The 25,464-nt window shown below is 39.3% G+C and overlaps 1 protein-coding gene across 3 annotated transcripts; it reads right to left on the bottom strand.

The window, feature by feature from the left end:
• Nucleotides 1-8,404: 8,404 nt before the first annotated feature.
• Ccna1 (cyclin A1) lies at nt 8,405-21,434 on the bottom strand. Of its 3 annotated transcripts, none has more exons than XM_040281596.2 (9): nt 21,283-21,434; nt 20,289-20,474; nt 15,757-16,003; nt 15,445-15,569; nt 14,512-14,735; nt 13,229-13,433; nt 12,132-12,245; nt 11,107-11,240; nt 8,405-9,747 (listed from the first exon to the last, which is right to left on the bottom strand). In XM_040281596.2, the coding sequence occupies exons 2-9, from the start codon at nt 20,451-20,453 to the stop codon at nt 9,696-9,698; spliced, it is 1,266 nt and encodes a 421-aa protein (XP_040137530.1). In that variant the 5' UTR covers nt 20,454-20,474; nt 21,283-21,434; the 3' UTR covers nt 8,405-9,695. The 3 variants fall into 3 exon arrangements, with proteins under 3 accessions (XP_040137530.1, XP_040137528.1, XP_040137527.1); XM_040281594.2 differs by having other exon boundaries at nt 20,289-20,471; nt 21,283-21,393; XM_040281593.2 differs by lacking the exon at nt 21,283-21,434 and adding an exon at nt 20,951-21,172.
• Nucleotides 21,435-25,464: the final 4,030 nt, after the last annotated feature.

Consider the following 25,464-nt stretch of genomic DNA (forward strand, 5'->3'; position numbering starts at 1 on the left):
GATCCAATTACTTGCATCCCCATTTGCAGGTGAAGAAACAGCATGACAGAAATATTAAGTTACTTGCTCAAAGTCAAGAAATGAGTAAAGTAAGTAGATTTGGGCCATTACTATCAACTATAACTCTAAACTTGCCAACATATGGGCCAATTTTCTTATCTGTAAAATGCAGTTAATAATGTTTGTCTTATTTAACCACACAAAATCTTATGAGAATCAAATGAGGTAATGTGGTCGAAAATGCATTGGAAAGTGTATATCCAATACAACTACAAGATACTAATTATTTTTCCAGTTACTATAACATTAAAATTGCCATGCACTGTTGCTCCTTCAACATGTGCAGTAACTTTTCTCCCCAGCCCAAGACAACAAAAGCTCTTTGTGATAATGTATTGTGCTTAAAGCTTGAATCATGTACTAAATGTTGGCGTATCACCCATGGGACAAATTCATGAGTACAGACAATTCTTGCTTAAATCCCCTTACTCTAAACACTGCAAAAATTGTGGTATCTGGAGCTCACATTAATAATAGAAAACACCACAAAGGTGTTGCTCAAGGATTCCACCTGGAGGATTCTATCTGATGTCTGTTCATCTACCAACACACTCCAACCTAAGCCCAGGTGTTTTTCCTGGATGAGGAGTTATGCATGCTCTGGATCCTGAACCCAGTCTTTTTACAGTTTCTAAAGTTCCTTTCTAGTTAAGCTTCCTAGGTTGAGGCAGAGGGGATGGTTGCAAATGCTGAAAGTTCACCCTCTTTAATTTAATGAGGGAGGAAACTAAAGAAGAAATAAAAGCTCTAAGGGACTCCCAGGTGCTAATACAGACCTAACCCATGGGCCCTTTCCCCTATGTAGTTCACAGCCAAGAAATGGTAACTGGAGACTTTTCTGTACATTATACTGCCACACAGAGGTCACTGAATAGTTGCAAGGAAAAGGGAGAGTAGAGATGCAGCTTGTCTGAGTTCAGTGTTTCAAGTACAGGATGGAGAATCAAATAGAATAAGACTCTTAAAAATTCCACTTTAAGCCAGGTATGGTAGAGCATGCCTGTAATCCTAGTGGCTCAGGAGGCTGAGGCAGGAGGATTGTGAGTTCAAAACCAGCCTCTGCAAAAGCAAGATGCTAAGCAACTCAGTGAGGCCCTGTCTCTAAATCAAATACAAAATAGGGCTGGGGATGTGACTTGGTGTTCCAGTGCATCTGAGTTCAATCCCCAGTACCCCCCCCCCCAATCAAAAAAAAGTTCCATTTTAAAATTATTTAAATTTCGTCTCACTGTTTATTTCTAGCAAATGTATAATGGTGAGGGCTAGATCCACAACACCCCCTGGGCTCAAAGAACTTGACAGCAGTGATTAATTTCTAAAGGTTCAAATCTACACACACAAGCCTATATCTATTAACTCTTATACTTCTAGCACTGATTTGGATGCTATAGGCCAGTACTTCTTAAGCTTGATTGTGTGTGCAAATTGCCTGGATGTCTTATTAAAGTGAAGGTTTCAGATTTAGTAAATCTAGAGTAGAGTTCGAGGTTGTATGTTTCTAACAGGCTCCCAAGCAATGCTTTTAGTGATGACCCATGGACCACACTGAGTAGTAGACAACAGAGGATGCTATAAATAAAGAAATAAGTATCTCTGAGGCTACGCAGAGTGGTACACATCTGCAATCCCAGCAACTCTGAAGGCTGAGGCAGGAATATCACAAGTTGGAGGGCAGCCTCTACAATTCAGTAGGACCCTAAGCCAGATCCTGTCTCAAAAGTAAAAATAAAAAGGGCTGAGGATGTGTTTCAATGGTAAAGAAAAAAATAAAAGTACCTAACAAATTCTGCTATAACAAGCACTTGTAAGTACCTTGGGGCCAAATTGCTTTCAAAGCCAATGTTAAGGATTCATAAATTTTAACATTCTATATTGTCAGATAATAGTTACCAAAACTTTAGTTTTTCCTGAAGGTAATAATACAAGTCACAAAATGCTTAATAACATCAGACATTTTTAAGTATTTCAGAAATGTCTCTTGTGTCAATATTTAATATGCAGACAGCCACTAACTTAGTGATTTGCATTAACAGGATTCAACAAAGCACCACAGGGGACACCAGGAAGATGGCTGCTGCTTGTCTGGATGGCCCATTTGGGCACCAGGGCAATAACTATAACGTCAACTGAATGTAAATAGTTAGGAATCGTTTTTTCTAATATCTGCAGGATTCCTTTATAATTCAGAATAATAAAATAATTATTTAGATAAGACTAGGAAAAGGATTAAACAAAATTCACTAACAGATAATTTTAAAATATCTGTATAAGCAAAATTGTAAATAACACAACAATTGAATGTCAATCAATTTAGGTAACTGTAATTGCTAATTAATACCTTTTCCATAGGGCAACATTTCCAATCTGTGTTTGTCTGAACATTAGTGTCCTTTTAAACCTGAATAGGTTTGAGTAAAAGACATTTGAGAAATGCAGTTTATTCTCTTAGGATTTATAAAGAATATGTGTTATTTTAGGACCTCCTAAGAGCAAATAGCAAGAAAGGAGTAGATTTATTAGGGGAACTACTGTGAGATGAAGACAAGGAGAAAGCTGGAGGAGACAGGAGAACCTCCAGGACCATAATGTAGGTCTGACTTCTGTGCAGAGGTAAAGGAAGAAAAGTTTGCATATAAAGAGGCTCACACTAAGAGAGAAAATATTAACAAAGTATTCAGAAGTCCATCTAGGAGTCCTCCAGCTGAAGTCACTAGTTAAAAGAATCCCCACTTGTCTTTGGAATCATATTCTCAGCCACCAAGAGCAGCCTGAGACTGACCAAGGTCTCTGCAGGGCAAAGGGCAGGTGCATGGATTTCAGAGCACCAGTTGGGACAAGAGTGCCCACAGTGAGATATCTGCAGGGTGTTTATCACGGCTCTGAGAGTTCCAATAGAGAACTCATTTAAACTGTTTTTAGCTTGAGTTTATATGGCCACAAACCACCTCCCATCTTCCCACATGCACACACTTCCCCTGTCTCTCAGCTTTGCAAGGAGCACAGGGGTCCCTTAGAACACAGCTTGGGAAACACCACCTCAGGGTAGAGACTCATTCTTGTTTTGATATTTTTCTTTCTTTGCTCTTGTGTCCTTTCATATCTGCAGCTGTTCAAAGTTCAATGTCTAAAGAGTAATCTTTCTGCCTAATTGCAGTGTGGCAAGCATGTTTTCTTGCCCTGGCTATTTCTAATTCCTAACTCTCAAACTGATTCAACAAAGAACCTCCAGAGAGATGTTCACTGTTGCAGCCCATGATATGTGTTCATCTGATCATTTCCTTTCCTGGACAAAAAGCTAAGCTACTTTCCCCAGCTCCTATCCAAAAAGAAATATGTAAGCACTGAAGTAAAGTTCCAGTGTGATTTTCCATGTTCTCTTATTAGCATATCTGAAAACAAAAATTTCCATGTTGGCAGAGTTGAACAGCACCTTGCTGCTGTTGGAAGAAGTGGGCCAGTTCCCTGAATTTTGAAATTTTGAAAAAAGAACTTGGACAAACTGGCCTTGGAATTTGGGCCATATTTGTTATTTCAGCAAAGCCTATCTAAACTAAGATAATAATCCATACAATGCAGGATTCCTGGGGAGAGAGGAGTTCTACAAAGCTTTTTCTCCAAGAAGTTTAATTCTGTATTGTTAAAGTGAGAAGAACTTTCTTGATCTCCCAATTAGGCCTAAATGAACATCTTTCATGCTGTGTGAATACTAGAGGAGTGTCTTTCTCTGAAGTGGTTTCCTGCTCCCACCACAAAGGACACCAACAGTGGTCTCACCACCTTTGCTCCTGGACTGAGCTCAGTCTGGTTGATTTGGCCATTGCTGCTTTACTGCTCCATAAACATGAATAACTTTGCATTAGTCCTTCAATTCTGGGGTTCAGATGACTTGAAAAATGTGCTTCCTCTAACGTTCTGTCACAAAGCCAAAGCTTCAAGATTTATGACATCATGAAGTGATTTTATTTTCAGGGATTGAAGAATAAGTCATTCTGCTTAAAGGTCTTTTGTTTATGCATTTCAAAAGCAAGTATGATTTATGATGTATCAGAATACATGCAAAATAAGATGTTATTCTTTATTAAATGGCAGCTCAGAAAGATTTCCTTTTGAACATAAAAAATCTTCCCTCTAAAGCAGATGAGGAAATACATAAAGGCCAAAAAAGACAGCAAAACCCTGAATCTGTCTCTCAAGAATCATTCTATCCTCAATTCTCATCTTTTAAAAAAAAATTATTTCAAGTTTCTAGTGAAAGTTTTTCTTTACCTTCTAGCTTCTTATATACAAGAGATGTAAGAATTATGAAGAGAATGAACTTTGTGCAGTATATTTTGTTTCCATTATGATTTTTCTCATAAATTCATTTCATATAAATGTTCTTTGAAAAGCTGTATAATTCCCAGCTATGTCACTTTGTGACTAATTAAATCAAGGGCTAGTTATTGTCTATAAAAAGCCATAGTCAATTGGTTTATTCAATAAAACATTACTGAAAACCTAGCATAAAGTAAAATGTTGAGGGCAAAGGATGAAATATAATCTAGGAGGAGAACATAGGCAAGGGTCAGCCAGTTGTCCACAAGGACACTTACCTGAGGCTGTCAGAGAGCCAAATAAACGATTCATTCTGATGAATCAGTAGCAGAGTGGTATAGGTATAGGGATGAGGGAACTATTTTCAGATCAAGAAGTCTCTGGAAGGGAACAATGGGTTAACTCAAGCAGAGTCTGTTGGGGTGGGTAGGCCTGAATATTGAAGGGCCTATGTGCCCCATATTTTGTCCCAATGGTAATAAGAGATGGAAGAATTCAACTCAGGAAAGTGATACTCAATTTCATTGCAGAAACTCTAGAAAAAGGGAAGAGGAAACTAAAGAGCCAGGAGAGTTTATTCCTATGATTCATGCAGATGAGAATGACAGGGGGCTCTGCTAGGGCTGTGACAGGAGGAGTGTGAGGACAGAGATGGATTCAGGCATTAGGAAAGTAACCCTGTTATTCTTTGTTTCTAAGAGAAATTCTGGTTTGACATATCATCTCAAGTTTAAGCACTTTCCCCAGCCCTGCTCTTGCTCTAAATGTCAAAACTGCCACATCAAATTGTCCATCTCAGACATGCCAATCTTGCCACTTCCCCCACTTTAGCTTCTAGTGTTTGGGGGCAAGGGCGGGAAAGGGGGAATAAGGCTGAAATGAAATGCTATCCCGTTACTTTAATGTGACCCCTTTCTGTTGTCCTTAATCATCCTAAGATATGACATTCTCAGGGGAGAATGCAGATGGTGATCAACTTTCAAACATCTTGCCCAAGCACCCTCAAGTTTAAGATATGTAATAAAGTGAATTCATATTTGCATTTACTTTTTTTAACCATTAAAATTTTTTTCCACAGAACGTCAGATTACTGAATTCCACGGGTTGATATACAGAGTTTTAAGTGACCTACATTCAGTAGTTATGTATTCTAATGGATGTTAGAACATTTGTAACACACTCATTATTTCAGAAATGTTACTGTTTAAAAAGGGTGAAGTTCCAAAGTAAGTCATTTCAAAGGTGTTGTCCAGATATGCTAGAAATAGCAAAAATTATTTAATTTCCTAAAAGTCAACAGATATCAATTCAATCAAACTCATCATTCACAGTGAGATGAAAGTTCAGAACAATGAATGAGATGCCCACAGTGGCAAAGATAAATCCTTTATCAACACTGAAATCACCTTTCCTCCCAGAGCTTAGAGCTGAGTTTCATTTCCCAGTTCCTTGCAGTAAGGATGGGTGTGACTTCTCCACATTCTCATGCCTCGCCTACCACATTTAAGAATCAAGCAGGGGATTCCTGCAGAAGGATGGACATGTAGAAACAAAAACTCCCAAATGTCAACATGCACTGGAGGGTGACTGGAGGGTAAACTGAGAAGTCTTCAACAAAATGAGCCTCAGAAATTTGGAGATGGCTGACACAACAGATTACCTGAACACAACCAGTGTCACACAATTGATAGCCAAGTTGAAAACAGGATCCTGGTCTCCTGTTTAGGATAAAATTAAGAATTAAGTCCTGAATAAAAAGATAAAGGTAGAATTGGTCTCCCACTGTATTTACTTCTCAGTTATAATTCTCCTAAAAGAATGAGCTTCTGAGAATCACCAAGGTGACTGAAGAAACCATATTCTAGATGACACATTTGAAACCAATACTCATGACAATTGAGGTACTCAGCTCCACATGGTGGTATATGGATGTTATTCTCTATGTTCTCTTTGCAGATCAGAGGAGAGAGTCTTTTCTAGCAGGTTTGAGTTTAGTCAGATGAGCCCAAGTTGACCTCAGTTCCTCCCCTAGCACCTCAGACATTAACCTGATCTCAGATCTCTGGTTCCATTTGAGGCATTCTAGCCACATACTCTGTTATGATTCAGTTAATGATAACCTGATCCCCTTCCCACATGCTTTTCCTTTTGCCTGAGTACTTCCCATTCTTTTTTTTCAAAAATTACCATCAAGTCCAGTGATGCCTAATGAAAAACATAGTAAAAACAAACAACCCTCTGTCTACAATGAATTCATACATATCCTGTGAAACTAAAGGGAGGGATGTCTCATCTGCAGTGAAAAACCATCAGAGACTTTGGGTCTTGCACACTGGGTCTTGCCTTGGTGCCAGGATGCTACATGGAATCACAACCGTGCACCCTGAGGAGCTCCTCCCCTGCCCCAGGTACCTATCCCCACAGCCCTGACACATGGAGCAGAAAACTTGGCAGTAGCATGGGCCAGGGCTCTCTCAGCCAAATAGTATATACTTCCATTTCAAAGTTTTAGACTAAAATGTATGTAGTAGTTTTAACTCTGATGGTGAAAGATTATAAGGAAAACAGAAACAGAACACATTGCTTATATCCATCCCATCTTGGGCTTTAGCTCTCAACAAAGGGTCATCAAATGCTGCCCCTATCATCTTTTCTTGAGGAACACTTCACTAAGAGCCCATTGGTTCATGGTCATGTCTGAGTTCCTCAGAAAGGGCTGGGTTTGTCTAAAGCCACAAGCAAAAGAGCATCCAAAGATAGACAGATACAGTACTCCCAACCCAGAGCCCTGCCCAGACCAGTTTCCTGGGTGGCAAGAAGTGGGTGTGGCCGGAAAGGGAGAGATGGGTGAAAATTAAGAGAACAGATAAACCATATTCTTATGATATTTTATAATAGTAGAAGTAACTAAGATTCTACTTATTCCCTATGGATAATCTCAAAAAACAATGCTACTTCAGATATGTAACACAGAAGGGTACAAGAGACTATCAATGACCATTAAACGTTAAAAATAAGCATTGTTTATAGACACATATTCATAAAAACAGTGAATGGACTTCATCAACACAAAATTTAGGAAAGAAGAACAAATCAAAGGATGGGCATGCAGATGGCTGATATTCACTTTCAAATTTGGCAAGAGATACACAGGGGAAAGTTATATTTCTGTTTTCAAATAATGTATTTCAGGGAGGCAATAAAATAATAAAAAAGGTCAAAGCTGAGGTCTAGTTCTTTGCAGTCAGTGGGTATTTGTGTTGGGGGTGTGGGAATAGGGTATGTGCAAATTGCCAATAGCAAGTAACGTAAGGTATGTGTGCAGACCTCTAAGTCCTATAGTGTGGTTTCATGGTATATTTTGGATCCAGATTTGGAAACAAAAACATCCTCTGCAAAGTGATTTTTAATGGATGATCTATTTCTACAAAGTCCCTTCTAGCTTAAGTAAAGCATTCTAAAATCATAATCTTACTAGTAAAAAAAAAAAAGAAAATATTACTGTGTCTGGTTCTAAACTGGGTCCAAATGTTCTTGTTATTGTGTCAGGTTCCAGCCTGAGATAGACACACATATCATAGGAAAGTAAGTGATCAGCCAACATAAACAGAGAATGACAGGAAGCTTCCCCGGCTGAGTTGCTCAAATCTTTAAGGCTTGAAAGGGGCAAATACAGCACTTCTGTGACCAAAATCAGCCACCTGCCCCACTGAGAAGGGATTGCACTGTCATTTGCAGGACTGCTGGAAAGTTCAGCATATATATGCAGTTTATATCACTCAGACATAAACCAGGTGACATTGCCAATTGTTCATTATATAACATAAACATAGAGAATTCAATATTGATATAGGACCTATGTTCCCTTATGACACATATGTTATAAATATAAAAATACTTAAGAAAATGTTGATTTCTTCAAATGGAGACAACTTGAGAATGTTTATCTGCAGGGGAAAAGGAGGGAGCAATGCTAAAACCTTTTAAGAGTGTGGGAGTACTTTCAAATATAAAAAAATTATTCACAAAATATGTAAAATATGTCTATATTTTTATATTCATAATTCCATTAGAGCTTGAAAAAAGTGTAAAACATGGAGTGAATTTCATCTACTCTCATTTTTCCAAAATATACCCAAATCTAATCTTTCCTATGTGAAGGGAATCCAGAAAACATATTTCCTTCTTTTCGCCTCCAGAGTCATTCAGACTGAGCCTGGGGGCAGGTCCACAAACAGAGGCCTCTCCCCAGAGGACAAGCACACAGCACAGAAGGTTCGTGAGCCATTAAGACCTACTAGCCCAGAACCACCAATTTTGTGCTTAACAAAAACACAAACACAAAGCACACATTTAATACTCAATAAGCATAATTCACATTTAAGAACAAATCTACTCTCATTTTTCCTTTCAATCTTTAAAATAAAAGTCAAAACAAATGTTTTGCTTTCAATTTTTTCTATCTTGTATCCTACATAGTGCTGTTGAAAAGTGCCAAATATGAATGTGTAAGAAAGTAAAATACAGAATTATGAATAATTTAAGCAACAGCAAAGCTTAGGGTGGGTATCTCTCAAAGGACATATGTAAAGGGGGTTGGATTCATTAGTCTCAAGTCTCATGATGAAGTTTGCTCTTTCTACCCCAGAAGACATCTTCTAAAACTAAAAAAACATGATGAAGAGTTCCTAAATCCAACCTGAATACAGACATGATGGCATCCTTTTACAAATGAGCATACCATTCCTGGATTAGAATGAAATGTAAGTCACCACCAAATATATTTGAACACATTTAGGCCTCAGCCCACTGATTTAAACTATGGAAGAAGCAGGAGTAGAAGTGCTTGTTGGTGTCTCTTCACCATTTTGCCTGAGCTAGCCTTTCCCTTCTTTGTCAATCTACAGAGATACTTGGGGAGAGTAAAGAAATAGGAAACAACAAGCCATTTACCAAGCATGAATATCCCTGCATGCCTCAACACTGAATCTGAATAGCATGCCTCATTTATAAAACCAATTTAGGAGAATGCTTGAAATAGTGATGACATTTGTAATATTATCAACTAAAATTCCAGGCAAGTCTGTCAGCCATGCTAACTAGTAATAAGCCTAACACATGGTCATAAAGTAAGTAGTTTATTCTTCAAAAATGCTAGACTAAATTATAACTACTAAAGTCTAATAGAACCTAATACATTTACATATTTTTAAAGTCATTTATATTGACATTAGTTGGCCAAACTTTAAGAAACTTATGGAAACTAAGAGCAATCCTGTTGATATGGTGGTTGGGTTCTGGAAGTGCTCCAGTTCTGGCACTTATTGCAGAGGAAGAACTGCAGGTGGTTCCATGAGGGACACATGCAGGTACCTGAAATGAAACCCACAGCAAGGTTAGCACAAAACACAGACATTCATTTTATATAATCTCAGTTAGGCTACAGTGGTGAAGGCATTCCACTTCCCACTGTCTTGACAAGGTCACAGTGAGGACACTTGTGGGAAACCAAAATCATGAGACCCTTTTTTATATAATTGGGACTTTTTATTTTATATTCAGCCTAACAGAAGGCATGAGTAAACTTTAAATTCTAGATGGCCAAGAATATAACAGGTGGTTCATGACTTAAAGGCTGCTTTACTATCTCTCGGGACATATAGGACAAAACAGAAAAATATCAACAGTCATTCTGGGAAATGTTACAGGAACACTAGGCATCACAATTGATTATATCAACTAAGAATCCAAGTTCATATCTTCAGTCTTTCAAACCTGCGTAGACAGTTATCATGTCCATTGCACATAGCCCACCATATGTAGCCTATTTAATTAAGGGTAGGATATGGTATTCATCCAGGGGAGAAAAAGTTAGTTAAAATATATTTTCCTTCTAATAGACCCTCTTTTAACTTTACATAGGGATTTATGATAAGCATAGTTAATGTTAACTGCAGAGGGATTGACATACAGAGCCTGCCCTTTAGTTAAAGATTACAAAGATTTAAGAACTGCTATACTTTAACTAAGAAACAAAGAAACTCTCTGAGAAAGTAGCTTAATCAGTTTTATGAGAATAAATGTAGGCATTTTAGATGCTTTTAGAATATATTATAAGATTGTTATAAGGGAACTTTTAGATGGGATCTTAAAGTACAGGTGTGCTTTATACTTAAAGGTTAATGACAGGTTAGGAGACATAGAGTCTGGTTACGTAGTTTGGCATCTGTTAATTAAGGAAATGTCACATCCTGGGAAAATCTGGAAATTGTAAATTGATGACGTATTTTATTAATGATTCTGGACCCATAATGATGAGAAAAAATAGAATAAAAGGAGACAGAGAGAAAGCCGTAACAGCACTCGCTCGCTCTCTCTCTCTCTCTCTCTCTCTCTGGAGATTGCTCCAATGGAACGACTCCTTGTCTCATCCCTTGTGCTGATGCCTCTCATCCTTTAGGACCCCTTGGACCCTGCTGGTGCAGGACCCTGGCACTACAGAAAACTCTCTAAGTCATCACAGCAGATAGGAAGGAAGCTGAGTGACTATAATTACTACAATCTGACAATTATCAATCTAGGTCTCTCCAAATTCATTTTCTTGATTTTACATGTATTCTTACTTTACCAACCTAACACCAGATATATAATTTATTCCACTTCTAATTCTGATACAACTATTACCCATTAAGCTTTGAACAGAGCCAAGATAAGAAAATGTCAGTAACTTACTTTGAAGCCTTATACTTCTCCCTAATTGCTTGCTGAGGTCGATGGGGTATGTCAAGGCATGCTTTGTGTAGCTCACTCAGGCAAGGCACAATTTCACTTAATGAGTAGCCTGTAAATGCAGCAAGGGTTTCTGGCTAATCAAGACAAAAGAAAAAAAAATTGTTTCACATAACTTTTTAAGATGTAGAAGTCAGAAGACAACCAATTGTAAAGTAAAAGTAAATGTCCATATTAATTTAAAGAAAACATGTCCACCTTCTTCAGAGACATTAGATATGAAATACTTAAAATACAGCAGAGTTCTAAATTTCTAAGTTTGCTCATATTTCATATCATAATTCTCAATTTAGGGCAGATCACTTTCCCTGTACCCTCATGAACATGGTTTTTACTAGTCCCTTAAAGAGTCCTACTTTTGTGACCTCCTTATTTATATAGAAAATGAAAGCTTCTTAGTCTAAATGCAGCATAAAAACTAAGTATTCCAGAAAATAAAGGGAAATATCCCTTTTTTTTTTTTTTTTAGTATAACAGTGAGCTTTCAGAACAAAACCTAGGGACCTGTTTTTGATGATACCACCTCCTCAGGAAAGAGGCAACACCAATGTTCTGTTTTCTCAAAAGCCTACTGCAATTTCTAGCTATCCTCATTGGACTGATGTTTTTTTTTTTTTCCACATATGATAAAAGTCAACAACTTTTGCTTGAAGCAGCCAATGACTGCATCTCAAGTCATTAGCAGTGGGCACCCAGATTTTCAGGCCCGCTTCTGTTGAATGGGCCTGCAACATGATCGCCTGAACTTCTTGCAACCTCTGCTGGACACAGAATAAAGCCACTGAGTCAAAGCCATGATGACTAGCTGACCTGCAAGATTCAGCAGCAAGTTGCAGTCTACTGTAAAGACATCCAGTTCCTTATTAAACAAACTTGCCCTTCTAAAAGGGAAGCCTGTAAGCCTTAAAAACTACTGAACAGATTTTAGACAGGTCTTGAATTTCATCTAGAAAGAAGAAGAAACTTACCCAGAAGTGCCTGTTCACAATATAGTTTGCCAGGCAGTAAGCTGCAGCAGCTATCAATGAAGGAAGATATTTCAAGAATGGATCAGCTTCAAGTAGACTCAGTTCTGCTACATACTAAGCACAAGAGAAAAAACCTCATTGGAGTTAGAAATTTGACAAGATCTAATTGACTGAAGTCATAAGTAAACCTAGAAAAGTCATAGTAATAAATTGTGTTTTCTCTTTGTTCAGACAGTATCCAGTGACTAGTACAGACATAGTTAAAATGAATCACTGGGTCAATAATTGGTATGACTGTCCTTAACCAGAATAATATTTATGTTTTAACAGAATTTCAATACCCTAGTATTTGGCCTATCCACAAAGTACATATGATAGGTTACTTTTCTCGTCTTACACTAGTAGTGCAGGTTTATGCTGGTCAGATAAAGTTGTATTGCTCTGGCACCTGGAATGGGAACAGAGCCTTCAGTCAAAGGCAAAGATATGACAATATTATAGCTATTAATTTACTAGGCAAATGAATATGGTTCTGAGTCTAGAACAGTACTGATGGGAACATATCATGTCAGAATAAATATACTTAAGAAATGTATATGGACATCCTTATTACTCCCTGTATGGCATAAATGTACTAGATATCATAGTCTGGAGTGACTAGAAAGCAAGTTGATTAGACTAATACTATAGTACTTTCAACTAAGTTTCTATAACATTAAATAACCAAACAACACTTCATTAGTTAATAGGTTAGGATGATATTAGAACAAAATTAAACTACATCTTAGTTCCCAAACTAAGAAGTGCTGCTTGCATGTGACTCTATATACACACCAAGGAAAGAGTTTCCAAGTTTAAATTCCTTTGATGGTTGACTGATTTGACAACCTGTGCCTGCCAACTGTAGTCAATAGTAATGTCCTGTAACCAGATTTTGTGTTCTTAAAATCAGCTGTCTTTCATTGCTAAAAAGGTGTACTGGGCCCAAGACTAGGGGGGAAAAAAACTGCAAAGGAATGCAGAACTGAAGGATGACTGGGAAAGGCTGCTTTTTACCCTCTTTGGTACCAGAAGTTCCTGGAAATCACATGGCATACCTTGGCCAGGTTCTCAGTTCTGACACACACTCCTTGACGCCTTAAGTACTGAAGGAGAAATTGGTTGGTGGTTGGAACTGTCAGATCAAAAGCTAGGACTTTCAGGAGCAGGTGTTCCATCCTTAATAGTTGCCGTTTTGTGTATGTGTCATCAGTTATATAGACAAACTCATCTACTTCAGGTGGATATATCTCTTCATATTTCCTGGGAAAGGTAGAGAATTTTTAGGAGTAGTTTGGCACCCATACTTTACTTCCTATGTTACCACAGGCCATGTTTTTCAATAGAGACCTGCAGAGTTCTTTATTCCCTCTTTATCCACTTCAATATCACTGAATTTCACAGGGCTATGAAAATATTAAGAGCTTGTTTCCAGATCATGAACATGAGTATTATGAGAACATGTTGTACTTACTGCTAGCAGTAGAAAGAGACACCATGTCCAACTGAGAGTTTAGGTTTTGGTCTCAGATACACTGAAAAATTCTGAATGACAGACAGCACAAGTGAATTCCTATCAATTCTATAGACTTCAAATTGTTTTGTGGAAAAGAGAGAAAAAAATTCATAGACCTTTGATTTTTAAAAACATCATGTTTAACTTTGTCTGCTGAATTAGCAATTGATGCTGAATAGTCAAGAGAAGGAGAATGATGTTTCACTATTTTCATTTCTTACCTTCTGCTTTTGTTTCTACTTTCTTTAGGAAATATTGGCAAGTGTTTACATATTAATAACTAGACTATTTAAAACCAGAAAAATAGAAACCATCATGCAGTAACAGGTACATCATGACAGCTCAGATATAACCCAACTCTTTTTTCTCACACAATGAGATATTACTGAGTCACTGAAGGAACAGGAACCAACTAAAATTATTTATAAACTATAACCAAATAAATAAACTATTATTGTGAGTTATTTGCTATATCATGAAGACAGTTTTTATGAAATAAAAATCTCTTTAAATAGGACTTTTACTTGTATTAGAATATAGCCAAAAGACTGTTCTGCAAAACAAATTTCTGCATTTGAGCTGATGGCTCCTTTAGTCACGACATTGAACTTATTGTAATAAATCTTAAACATCTGAATTGAAGAGTGAACATGTGGGTGAGATTCAGTTTCTTGGTAAATCCTGAAAAGATAATGATCTTTTATCAAAAGAGACACAAATAGTTCTAATTATCAAGCATTGCATTTCTTTAATAAATGTGAAAAAAAAGTCAAGTGTTTTGACAGGAGGTAGTTTTACATTATTCAAGCTCAAAGAATTACTTACGAAGCCAGAAAAATAGCTGCTGTCCCTACAAGCTGCAATTTCCCTCTCAGAACAGACATGCAGGAAAGAAACCTGTCCAGGAAGTTGACAGCCAGGTACAGAGTTTCTGATCGAAGCTTATATTCTTCGCCAACCTCCACCAGCCAATCCACCAGAATTGTACGCATGCTTTCTGTGATGTCTGGCTGTTTCCTCATGTAGTGTGCTTTGGGTCTGTATCTTATCTGTTTGGGAAAATAATTTGGATATGTAGAAAGTTGTAATATCAGAAAGATCACTCTCCAGTATAGTGGCTATTTTATTTTAAAATCTCATGAGCAAAGGTTAGGAGGATGCTAGTTTAGAGACAAATGTTTTCATCATGATAAAGAAGAAACTATGAAATTCTGGTTCTATAATGTAATGAGTTAACAACTTGAGGAGGAAATAGCAATACTGGTTATTCCTAAGAGTGAAATACTTAACACATAAATCCTTTGAGTCGTATAGAAATTGTGCCTACAATTGCTACTTACCATCACTATTACAGGTTGAGTATTCCTTTTCCATAATGCTTGGGACATGAGGTCTTGGATTTGGGATTTTTTCTAATATTTACATATACACTATTAGCCATCTTGGGGATGGGACCCAAGCCTAAACATAAAATTCATGACTTATACACACAGACAAGGATAATTTTATATAATACTTTTAATAATTTTGTGCATAAAACAAAGATTCATGGTGTGGAGTTTTCCACATCTGGCATCATATTAACATTCAAAAAGTTTTAAATTTTGAAATGTCAGACTAGAGATATTTGACCTGCATTATTTTTCATAGATTTCTTATATTTGGATACCATGATAGTGCCATTCTCTAGTGGTATGGTCAAGAACTTGTAGCTTAATATTAGGAGTTTGGGATCCTGGAGAGGTTAGGAAAACTCACTTCAGCTTCTCTAAGGTACTGATGAATTTCTTCAGCATATTCGGTCACATTTATCACATCTGTGCCCAAATCTGACGCTTCTTCAGACTGGAAATGGAGAGATGAATCTACCAGCATAGGGGAAACTGCAGAGGTTCAACATTGTCAGATAAGTCATTTAATTGAAAAACTCCTTACCTCTACTCACCCTCCACAGGCAGTTGTGAAAACTAGCCATTATGTCATGTTTTTCTCTTTCTAGATACTTGCTACTGGAACACTGCAGACAATTGAGAATACAGAGCACCATCAGCTATAGATGAGTCAGATTACCTGTATTAAAATCCAGCAGGAAGTGAAGGTCTGACTTGAGTGTGCTGGTATCTACTTCATACACATCCTCAAATGCCATCCCCTCTCTTCCTGAGCAGCTGTCTCTGTCCCCCTGCTCAGGCTCGTCCATGTAGATATCAAATCCATGCTTGGCTGGCTCCAGGACCCCACAATCAGAGAGCATTTTCTTTCCAGCTGGAGGGAAGACATTTTCTGATCCAGAAAAACACCTGATTGCTGTGATCTCCTAAAGAGTTAATTTCTTGTTAGAGACTACCCCACAAAGATCAACTAGGAAATGTGAACCTAGCAGCTTGAATAGGTAAGATTGAATCCTAAATTGAAATGTTATTAATTTAATTACAGAAAATAAAGTTCAAAAAGTTATATTAGTCTATGTCTGATATACAGAAAGAGCTATCTAAAATTTGCTATTTTCTTTACATATGTATCAAAGGGAACTCAAGATTATAGAAAGAATAAAATCTATATCTCTTCTCCAAAATGAAATAGGTACAACTTGCAGGAGGAAAACTGCAAGTTGGCTTTATGTTTACAGCATCACAAGACATTAAAATACTCAGCATCGTTCTTAACATATGGTCACAGAGTTCCTAGAGCCCCCTCCCGAAATATTTAATATTTAGTTGCAGCCACCTATGAAGTTCCCAGTTTCATTCTTAGTTATTAGAAACATGATTTTGGAAACTCATACTACTAACTTCTCTCATAAGCTATAAAACCTTTTTGTATCTATAATACAATCATGCTTGGTGAAATTTTTCAAATAACTTCTCCCTTTTCTTTAACATTAACAGTGCAAACAACTGTGGTACCACCACAGTGAACAAGCATAGCACATCAAATGCTGTTGCATCTTAAAGGAAGTCATGTTAGATGGTGTGAAATCATATGAGTTAGGGCAAGTAAGCCTGAGTTATATTTATGCAAATGTTAGCTCTATCTACTATATTAACATTTTGCTTATACTTAATCTATGCTATTAAAGGCTAATTCCAAGTTAGTATGTGGTTATATAACTTTTCTTTCTACTTATTATATATATATGGCTTATGACTAATAAGAAAATAATCTTGGGCTGGGGATGTGGCTCAAGCGGTAGCGCGCTCGCCTGGCATGCGTGTGGCCCGGGTTCGATCCTCAGCACCACATACCAACAAAGATGTTGTGTCTGCCGAGAACTAAAAAATAAATATTAAAAAATTCTCTCTCTCTCTCTCTCTCTCTCTCTCTCTCTCTCTCTCTCTCTCCCCCTCCTCTCTCACTCTCTCTTAAAAAAAAAGAAAATAATCTTATCTTTATGGTAGTTTTGGAATAAAAATCACAGGGACTATAAAGGACCACAATCAGAAGTTACAATAATCAGATAACTATGACTCCAAGTCACTATCAAGTTTAACTTTTCCTACATAAATAGAGATATCTAGGTTGGGGTATATATTCATTAAACAAATATTTACTAAGAATCTACTATGCTCCAGACACTGCTCTAGGTGCCCAAAATTCAAGAGTGAACAAAATGTTCAGCCCAGAGGCGGTGGTGGAAAGACAAACAACAAAAGAAAAAAGTAGGAATAGACAGAGCAGAGTAAGAAGGAGAAGAGTGTAGGACATGAGGTCAGGAAGAAAATAGAGGTCAGCTCAAGGAGGCCTTACCATAGGCCATTTAAGAATGATTGACATTCATGCAGAGGGGAGCCACAGAAAGATTTTGGGCAGAGGAAGACTGTGATCTAACTTATGTTTGTTTGTTTTTGGTGTGGGGGAGTGGTTACCAGGGATTGAACCCAGGAGCACTTAACCGCTGAGCCACATCCCCATCCCTTTTTTCACATTTTATTTAGAGACAGGGTCTTGCTGAGTTGCTTGATGCCTAAGTTGCTGAGACTGGTTTTGAACTCACAATCCTCCTGCCTCAGCCTCCCAAGCCTCTGAGATTTCAGGTGTGCGCCACCATGCCTGGCCTGACTTATCTTTATAAAAGGATCATTTTAGGTGCAGGAAGCAAAACCAGAATAACAGAACCAGTTATAAAACTGACAAATCCAGATGAGACACAACAGAGGTTTAAAGCAGGATAGAAAAGGATGAGAGGGAAAGAGGCTCTAGACATTTTTTTTAAAAGTAGAACCAACAATACTTTCAAAGTAGATTAAATGGAAGGTAGGAGAAAAAGAAGGGTCAGGGATGAAAAAATGTTTTAGGGTTGGTCAAAGGAAGAATGGCTATTTCTTTTCCTGAGATGAGCAAGACTTTGGGAAGAGCAAGTCGGAGGTAGGGAAAAGGGTTGGTGTTTGGTTTTGCCCAAGTATGAGATGCTTATCACATGATTCAAGTGAAGATATTAAGTGGAATGCTGGGTATATGCTCCTACAATATAGCTCAGGGGGGTAGGCCAGAGATAAAAATATGAATCATCAACAGACAGATGGTTTTTTTTTTAAAGAGAGAGTGAGAGAGGAGAGAGAGTGAGAGAGTGAGTGAGAGAGAGAGAATTTTTTTTTAATATTTATTTTTTAGTTCTCGGCAGACACAACATCTTTGTTGGTATGTGGGGCTGAGGATCAAACCCGGGTCGCACGCATGCCAGGCGAGCGCACTACCGCTTGAGCCACATCCCCAGCCCCCAGACAGATGGTTTTTAATAGTATTTATTTTAACACCTGAAGAGATTACTGAGGGAGTGAGGCCAGACTGTGACCAAAGCTAAGCCCTGGGGCACTGTGACTTTTAGAGATTAAAGAAATAAAGAATCAGGATACTGAGGGAGTGGCAAATGAGCAAGGTAGATCCCTTGGAGAGGGTAGTGCTCTCGAGTAAGAAGAAATTATTAATAAATTATTAAGACTGGTCAACCATGTAAAATGCTACTGATCAGTCAAGTAAGGAAAGAATTAAGAATTGAATCAAAAGAACTATAGACAGAATTTATTCAATAAAAACCTATATGATATTCGGGCATATGTACTGTTCCAAGTACTAGGAATACAGCAGAGAACATGACATCCTCTCTGATTGAACTTATGTGCTATTAGGATAGACAAATACTCAATAAATCTTGCAATAAACAGGACAGTAGCTGCAAAGAGATGTGTAGTTGAAAGATTTTGATGAAAAAATATAATTTTTTATATGCTTATGGGATTGACTCAGTAAAAAAGAGAAAACTGATAAAAGAATAAAAGTTACTGGAGTGAGATCCTTGAAGAAGCAAAAGAACACATTTTGTGGGAAAGGTCACCTTATCTAAAAGGAACATTTTAGTTACAGAACAGGATAGCAATGGCAAGGTATCTGGCACATGGAAACAATGGTTGTTTCTACATTTTCAGGAAAATAGGATATAAAGTCATCACCTGAGAGTAAAGATGAATAGGAGTTATGGAGGATTAAAGGGAGAAAGGGGATAGGGAATAGGTTTCTAAGAAGGTTGTAGAGGATGGAGCAAGGAAATGTAGAGGTGGGACCAGGTGAGAGATTACTGATTTTGAATTTAAAATGAGACCACTTAGCATAGGCACAACTGCCAATTCACAAGCACCAGGTCTTAAGACTGTAAAAAATAAATATTGCTAAGAAAATTAAGTTTATTAAAACCACTTTCACTTAATTTTCTCCAAAGCTTTGAACAGATTACTTTGAATATTTTTTCCACACGAACCAAACCATCAAAAGGTAGATAATTTAAAGATGCAACAGATGGAAAGCTTTTAATCTAGTCTCTACCACAACATTTTTGGGGATATTAACCTCACACTTTCTCATCTATAAAACAGAAAGAATACCTTACTTCACTGGACTATTGTGACCATCAAGCACTTACATGTACAATACAGGTTTAAGGCATTTTTATGAAGAGTAATCTAATAGCAGAGAGGGAAGATTTTTTTTTATCTAAATAATTCATTCCTAAGGATCCAAACCCTGCCTTCTCATTTAAGTGTCTGGATTTATTTTTAATCTTCAAAGGAAGGTAACTGTGATAAGTTTAGCACATACAAATAATATCTGAGGGTCCATTATCTTTTTGCCCAACTGCTCTTTGTCAGCAGGAAGATATCTGCTCTCAAAGTAACCTTTTTGAAGTAACCTAGTATAATCTGAAGTAGCTTGATCCAATCCCAGTTCTCACATTATCCCAAATGAACACAGCAAAGGTTGCCCAGTATTGCTTTAGGCACTACCTTGAACATAACTCTGACCAAGGAATTCCAGCTCCAAATCACATTTCCTTTCAGCCTAGCCCCTGAATCACTTTACATATATTTAATACAAACAGTTCCCAAACTTATTTCCTTAATGTTGGAAAAATAACAAAAGTAATAATCACTATTTCTGGCTGAAAACAGAACTGGTTAAGATGGTCTTAAGAAATCAACTTCCTTGTAGTCCAGATCCAAGGCTGTAATATTCTAGGACAGTAGTAGGTACAACTGCAAGAGAAAAGCACCTACTACCATCAAAGAAGAGTCATTCTCCACAGCATCTTTCCCAGTGCTTCTGGTCATTACCTGGCCACAGGTCTTCCTGTACTGCCCATTCTCGGTTAGCACCCCTAGCACTGTCCTTTGTGGGGGATCTTGGCCAAGCTGGGCTCTGGTGAGCATCTGAGAAGCTTCAGGACCTCTAGCCACTGCAGCCAGGACGACTCCACTCTTGGAGCTGCTGCGACGCATTGCCTTGGACGCCACAAACTGCTGTCACCAGGAGAAACAGAGAAGCCTGTTAGTCAACCCTCCCTAGCTGAGGCTCCATGGATTCAGTGAATCTCTAGGAGGCAGAGTACCAAGTCTTGGAATCCCCATTAATTGCTGATCTTCCCAACAAATTATTATGGTTTGAAAGGTCCAGGAGCGACAGCACTAGGGATCAAAGCTGCCCTGAACCAAAACAGTGATTTGAATCTCTGCGGGATTTCATCCAAGACCTACCCGAGGGCTGGTAGGAACGAGACATCCTGCCAAACCTCCACGTCAGCACACTAAGCCCCATGTAAATTGGGAGTTTACACCCAAGAGCCTCAGTCTTCCTCTGCCGCGAAGCTCATCTCCCCTGACCTCAAACAAAAGATCCAGGAATACCTGACTGCCAGAAAGTTATGTACCCTTCCCAAGTGACAAGCAAGGTGCTGCTGCCCCGCGGCCTTCCTCCCACCAGCAGAAGAAGTCAAAACCTGCTTGGGAGCCAGAGCGGGACCTCCGCTCCTCCTGGCGCTTTATCTTTCTGTCTCCAACAAGCAGCAAGTGCACACCGTGATGGGGCTGAGGTGCCGCCTGAGGGGGGCGGGGCGGGCGGGAGGGAGGGTCCGAGGTGTTAATAGATTCCAGCGGGGGCGCCGGGCTCCCTGCGGCGGCGGCGGGGCGCACAGCGCAGATTACTTTCAACCCACCCGCGTCTGTTGAATCGGCCAATCAGCGGCGTCCCCGGGCCTCGCTGGGGCTGCTTCCATGCCAACCGCAGCGGGCCTGCGCGCCTGGGGCCACATCGCCATGGCGACCTCCTCACCTGACGCGCTGCAGGCCGACGCGCCACGACCCCTGGGCGTTCAGCCCCAGCGGGGCCAACGGGCGACCGCCCCCTGGCTCTTCCTGCGCAGCCCTGCCCGGGCGTGCTGCGGCAGGCGGTCACCGTCGCCACACGCGCCCCTTCTGGCCAGCTCCCCCGGCCTGGGAGGGAGCACGGCGCCCCACCCCGCGATTGCCGTGCTTTGGAAGGGACTGTTTCCCTCAACCCGTTCCCCCAACAGCCGCTAACTCCTCCCGCTAACGTCTTTTGCGCGGCCCGCTCCTGAGAACCTTGGCTCGGGAGAGCGACGCGGGGCCCTCGGGGCTGCGCAGGCCGCGGCGCCCTGCCCACGCCGGCCCGAGGGCGCGGCTCGCTCCCTTTCCCCGGCTCACACACCTACACTTCCTCCCAGACAGCAGCCGAGGAGCGGCGGAGTGGCCCCAGGTTTGACCCGGGGGCCTCCTAGTCCTCGGTGACGGCGAGCCATCGGTCATTTGGGGCCTTAGAGCACCGAAGGCTGCGCTTCGCCTGCCTGGCTCCTGGCGCCGTGGCCCAGTGAGGCGGGAAAGGAGATTTGGGCTTTGAGGGTCGCATGTGGTGCTCGAGGTCCCCTCGAGAGATCTTCCTGGACGGGTTCCTGCTGGTACGGGGTAAAGCCAATCCCGGAACGCCAAGATTGTGGCCCAGGAAGAGGAAGGAACGCTGGCGGCTGCGATGGGGCCTGGGACATTGAGGGGAACCGTGGAGAGGCACCGAACTGGGATCCCTGCGCGGGCGGCCTCGCCACGCGGGGAGGGAAAGGCTCTGGAGGGGTCTCCCCCAGGGAGGCTGGAATGGGGCGTTCAATACGGGCCGCTCCTCGAGTCCTGGGAGCCCCTGGCACCTACAGAGGTGACTGCCAACCGGCAAACCAGGTGAAAGAATCTATAACTGAATTTGGGGGGAAAATGAGTGGGTGTTTATTCAAACCTATATATACTCATATTACCCATATTGTCTGTTTATGATTTTGCTTTTAAAAAAAATCATCCCTAAATCCCCAACGCAGACTCAAAGGGCATTCAAAGACCACCATTAGTTATAACCATTTTTCCTAAGTGCACTTTATTTATGTTTTCACTAGCAAACTGGTGTGTGTGTGCGGGGGGGGGGGTGTTGTAAATTGTTTTGCTTAAAAAAATAAAAGTATTCTAACAATTGTGTGAATTGAAAGCCATCTGGTTGACTTGGCTGTTAAGAGGACATTGGGAAGCATCTGGGGTAATTGGTGCTGGATTGCAGGAGAGTCTTAAGAAACTGATCTTGTTCAATATGAAACATTTCTACACGTTTATCGCAGACTTTAATTGCTCTTTGCAGTTCCTGTGCCTTTGAATATAAAAGCAACACAAGAACTCAGGTAACATTGTGAATGCTATAACAGAGGCCGCAGATGCCAACCGGGACCAAAGGTGCTACTTTACATGGTGGCTCTATGTGGTGAAGGAAAGAGTGTATGTATGTCCTCTGCCTTGCTGGCCCTGTGGAAGACTTCCCAGGAACCTTCCCACAACACACATAATACACCCACCGCTTCTCCTCTTTCCCACCCCAGAAATCCTTGTTATCTCGGGTGAAGCTGAAGGCCTCAGGAGTTAACTCTGTCTCGGACTAGGCAGCAAATATTGCCAACAGCCCTGGTCACTTGGGACAGGACTAGATTTGCTGGGCTGTCTAGATTTGAACCCTCTGTACATTCCTTTTGATCTGTTTTCTTGGGACAAAAAATGACTGAAACCTCATACCCCTTGCTTTTCCCCCAAAACAAAGGAGCCAGTGCAGTGATTGCTTCTGGAACCCATTATTTTGAACCTCTTTTCCAGGTTTTAAGTAGAAGATTGGAGTGGGGATGGGGAGGGACCCAGCTTGGCAGAGGCATATCTTTAAATTTGGATGCTTCTGACTGAAATCTAATTAGATCTAGAGGACAAGGCTATGAAAATGTCTAGTGTTTCTAAACTGTCTTTAGCAAGAAAAAATATTTAAAAAGAAATAATCAAATGGAACCCTCAGATTATTTCATATTCATTTTCTACCCTTATTCTTCACTGAAATAGCTATTCCCTAATCTAGCTCTTTAATACATACAAAATATTATCATTACATGTTAACACCTTTCTTAGAAAAGATGAATATGTACCTATGGTTTTCTTTTCTTATATATATAAAATATTTGACATAACTTAAATACTAACTGATCTGCCCTATTTATTTATTTATTTAGAGTACTGGTGATTGAACTCAGGAGCACTCAACCACTGAGCCACATCCCCAGCCCTATTTTGTATTTGACTTAAGAGACTTAAGAGACAGGGTCTCACTGATTGCTTAGTGCTTCCCTGTTGCTGAGGCTGGCTTTGAACTTGTGATCCTCCTGTCTCAGAATTTCACATCAAATCATTATAATCCTCTGGTCAGATATTAAATTGGTGAGTAAATGAACTAGTTTTTGTAAATGTGTGTAACATTCAGTATGATTTCAGAAGTTGGGTAACTTGTGCAATACTTATTCCTTTCTTGGCTTTAAAAAAATGTTCAATAAATATTGTGTTTCAATGATTTATGGCTTAAAACCAAACTCAACTGATGAATAGGTACCCGATTTTTATTAAAGAAAAAAGAAGACTAAGCTGGGAATGATTGTAAACATCTGCAGTCCCACCTACTCAGGAGGCTAAGGTAAAAGATCCCTTGAGCCTAGGAGTTCAGTATCAGCCTGGGCAACATATGGAAGTCCCAGCCCAAAAAACAAAACAACAACAAAGAAAATATATAAATCTTTAAACTTAGAAATAAGAACAGGAACCAGTGAGACCAGAAAGTACTTCCTTGTAGTTTTAGTGTGATTCATTTAATTATGTAGGAGAAGCACAGAAACTAATCTGTCCTTTTGATTTTTAAAATTTTTCTGTTTTACATATTATGCTGATAATAAATTATATTAACATTACATTTAATTATAAATGCACCTTTTATATATCTATAATATTTGATATAACTTAAATACTAATATAACTTTTTATACAAAAATAAAATTACTTTAGTGGCACTTCTTACCTGGTACTGAAGGCTCAGCTAGCTTTGACTGTAGAATTAATTTCCATGATAAGAATGACAGCTGAATTCTTTACTAGAGATTTTTAACACCCCCAAATTTTATTAAAACTGACTCCTTCCCCTTCCTAATTACAATTCAAAGACAGTCTTTTCTGTTTGCCAGTAACTACCTGCCATTTTCAGAAGTGGTTATTACTTCTATTACATTCACTCAGTGTAGCTACTTATTAACCTCCTATTCAAACATTTCAGTTTTCATTAGTTTGTATGAAATCAAGTAGATTTTCAGGATAGGGCTGAAAAAGAGATGAAAAAGCAGAAGAAAGAGTCAATTTTATTGAAGGACAGAGACCCATTTGGTGGCATATTTTGCCTGCTCATGGACATGCCTCTGTCATTTGCAGGTGTATCTTTAACTTAAGAACATATCTACATAGTCAGATGGGAGACAGATGCTAAGGAGCCAAAACAACCAAGTATAATTTGTGATATTTTAGCCCATGGCTCCAGGGAAGATGACCAAGGATCAAGCAAAGTCCAGCTTGGGAAGCAGTCAAAAATATCTAACCTTAGGAAACATATTGTATCCAGTTTAAAAAGTACACAATGAGTGAAGTTCTCATTAAAACTTGTAAAAACTTACCTTCTCTCAGTGCAAGTAGTGTGACTACATACATGACATTTAGCAAAATCTATTTGAGTACCTATCTGAAAACAGGCAGTAGCTGGGTATGGGTACAAGTTAAAATGTTCCCTGCCCTCAAGGAGCTTTTGTTCTAGGCAAGCAGAGATAACAGCTATGCTACAGCATAATTAGTACTTATTTCACCCTGGGGGGTACAGATACATAAATAAGGAGCAGTTGGAGCTTAGAGAAGAACAATGCATGTTGCTGTGGAGATTTGGAAGCAGCATCCAGATCTAATAGTTAAGATGATATTAGTCTTTTAAAAAGTAATGTAGATGGGAGTATGATCTATTTATATCCTAGAAAGGGGACACCCAAAGAACAAGAATTTCCAGCTGTATTTTTCCAGCACCTTCCAAAGGAGAGAAGTAAATTGTGATGTTCAAAAATACCATTCA

The sequence above is a fragment of the Ictidomys tridecemlineatus genome, chromosome 6 (assembly GCF_052094955.1).
Source record: "Ictidomys tridecemlineatus isolate mIctTri1 chromosome 6, mIctTri1.hap1, whole genome shotgun sequence".
Taxonomy (NCBI): domain Eukaryota; kingdom Metazoa; phylum Chordata; class Mammalia; order Rodentia; family Sciuridae; genus Ictidomys; species Ictidomys tridecemlineatus.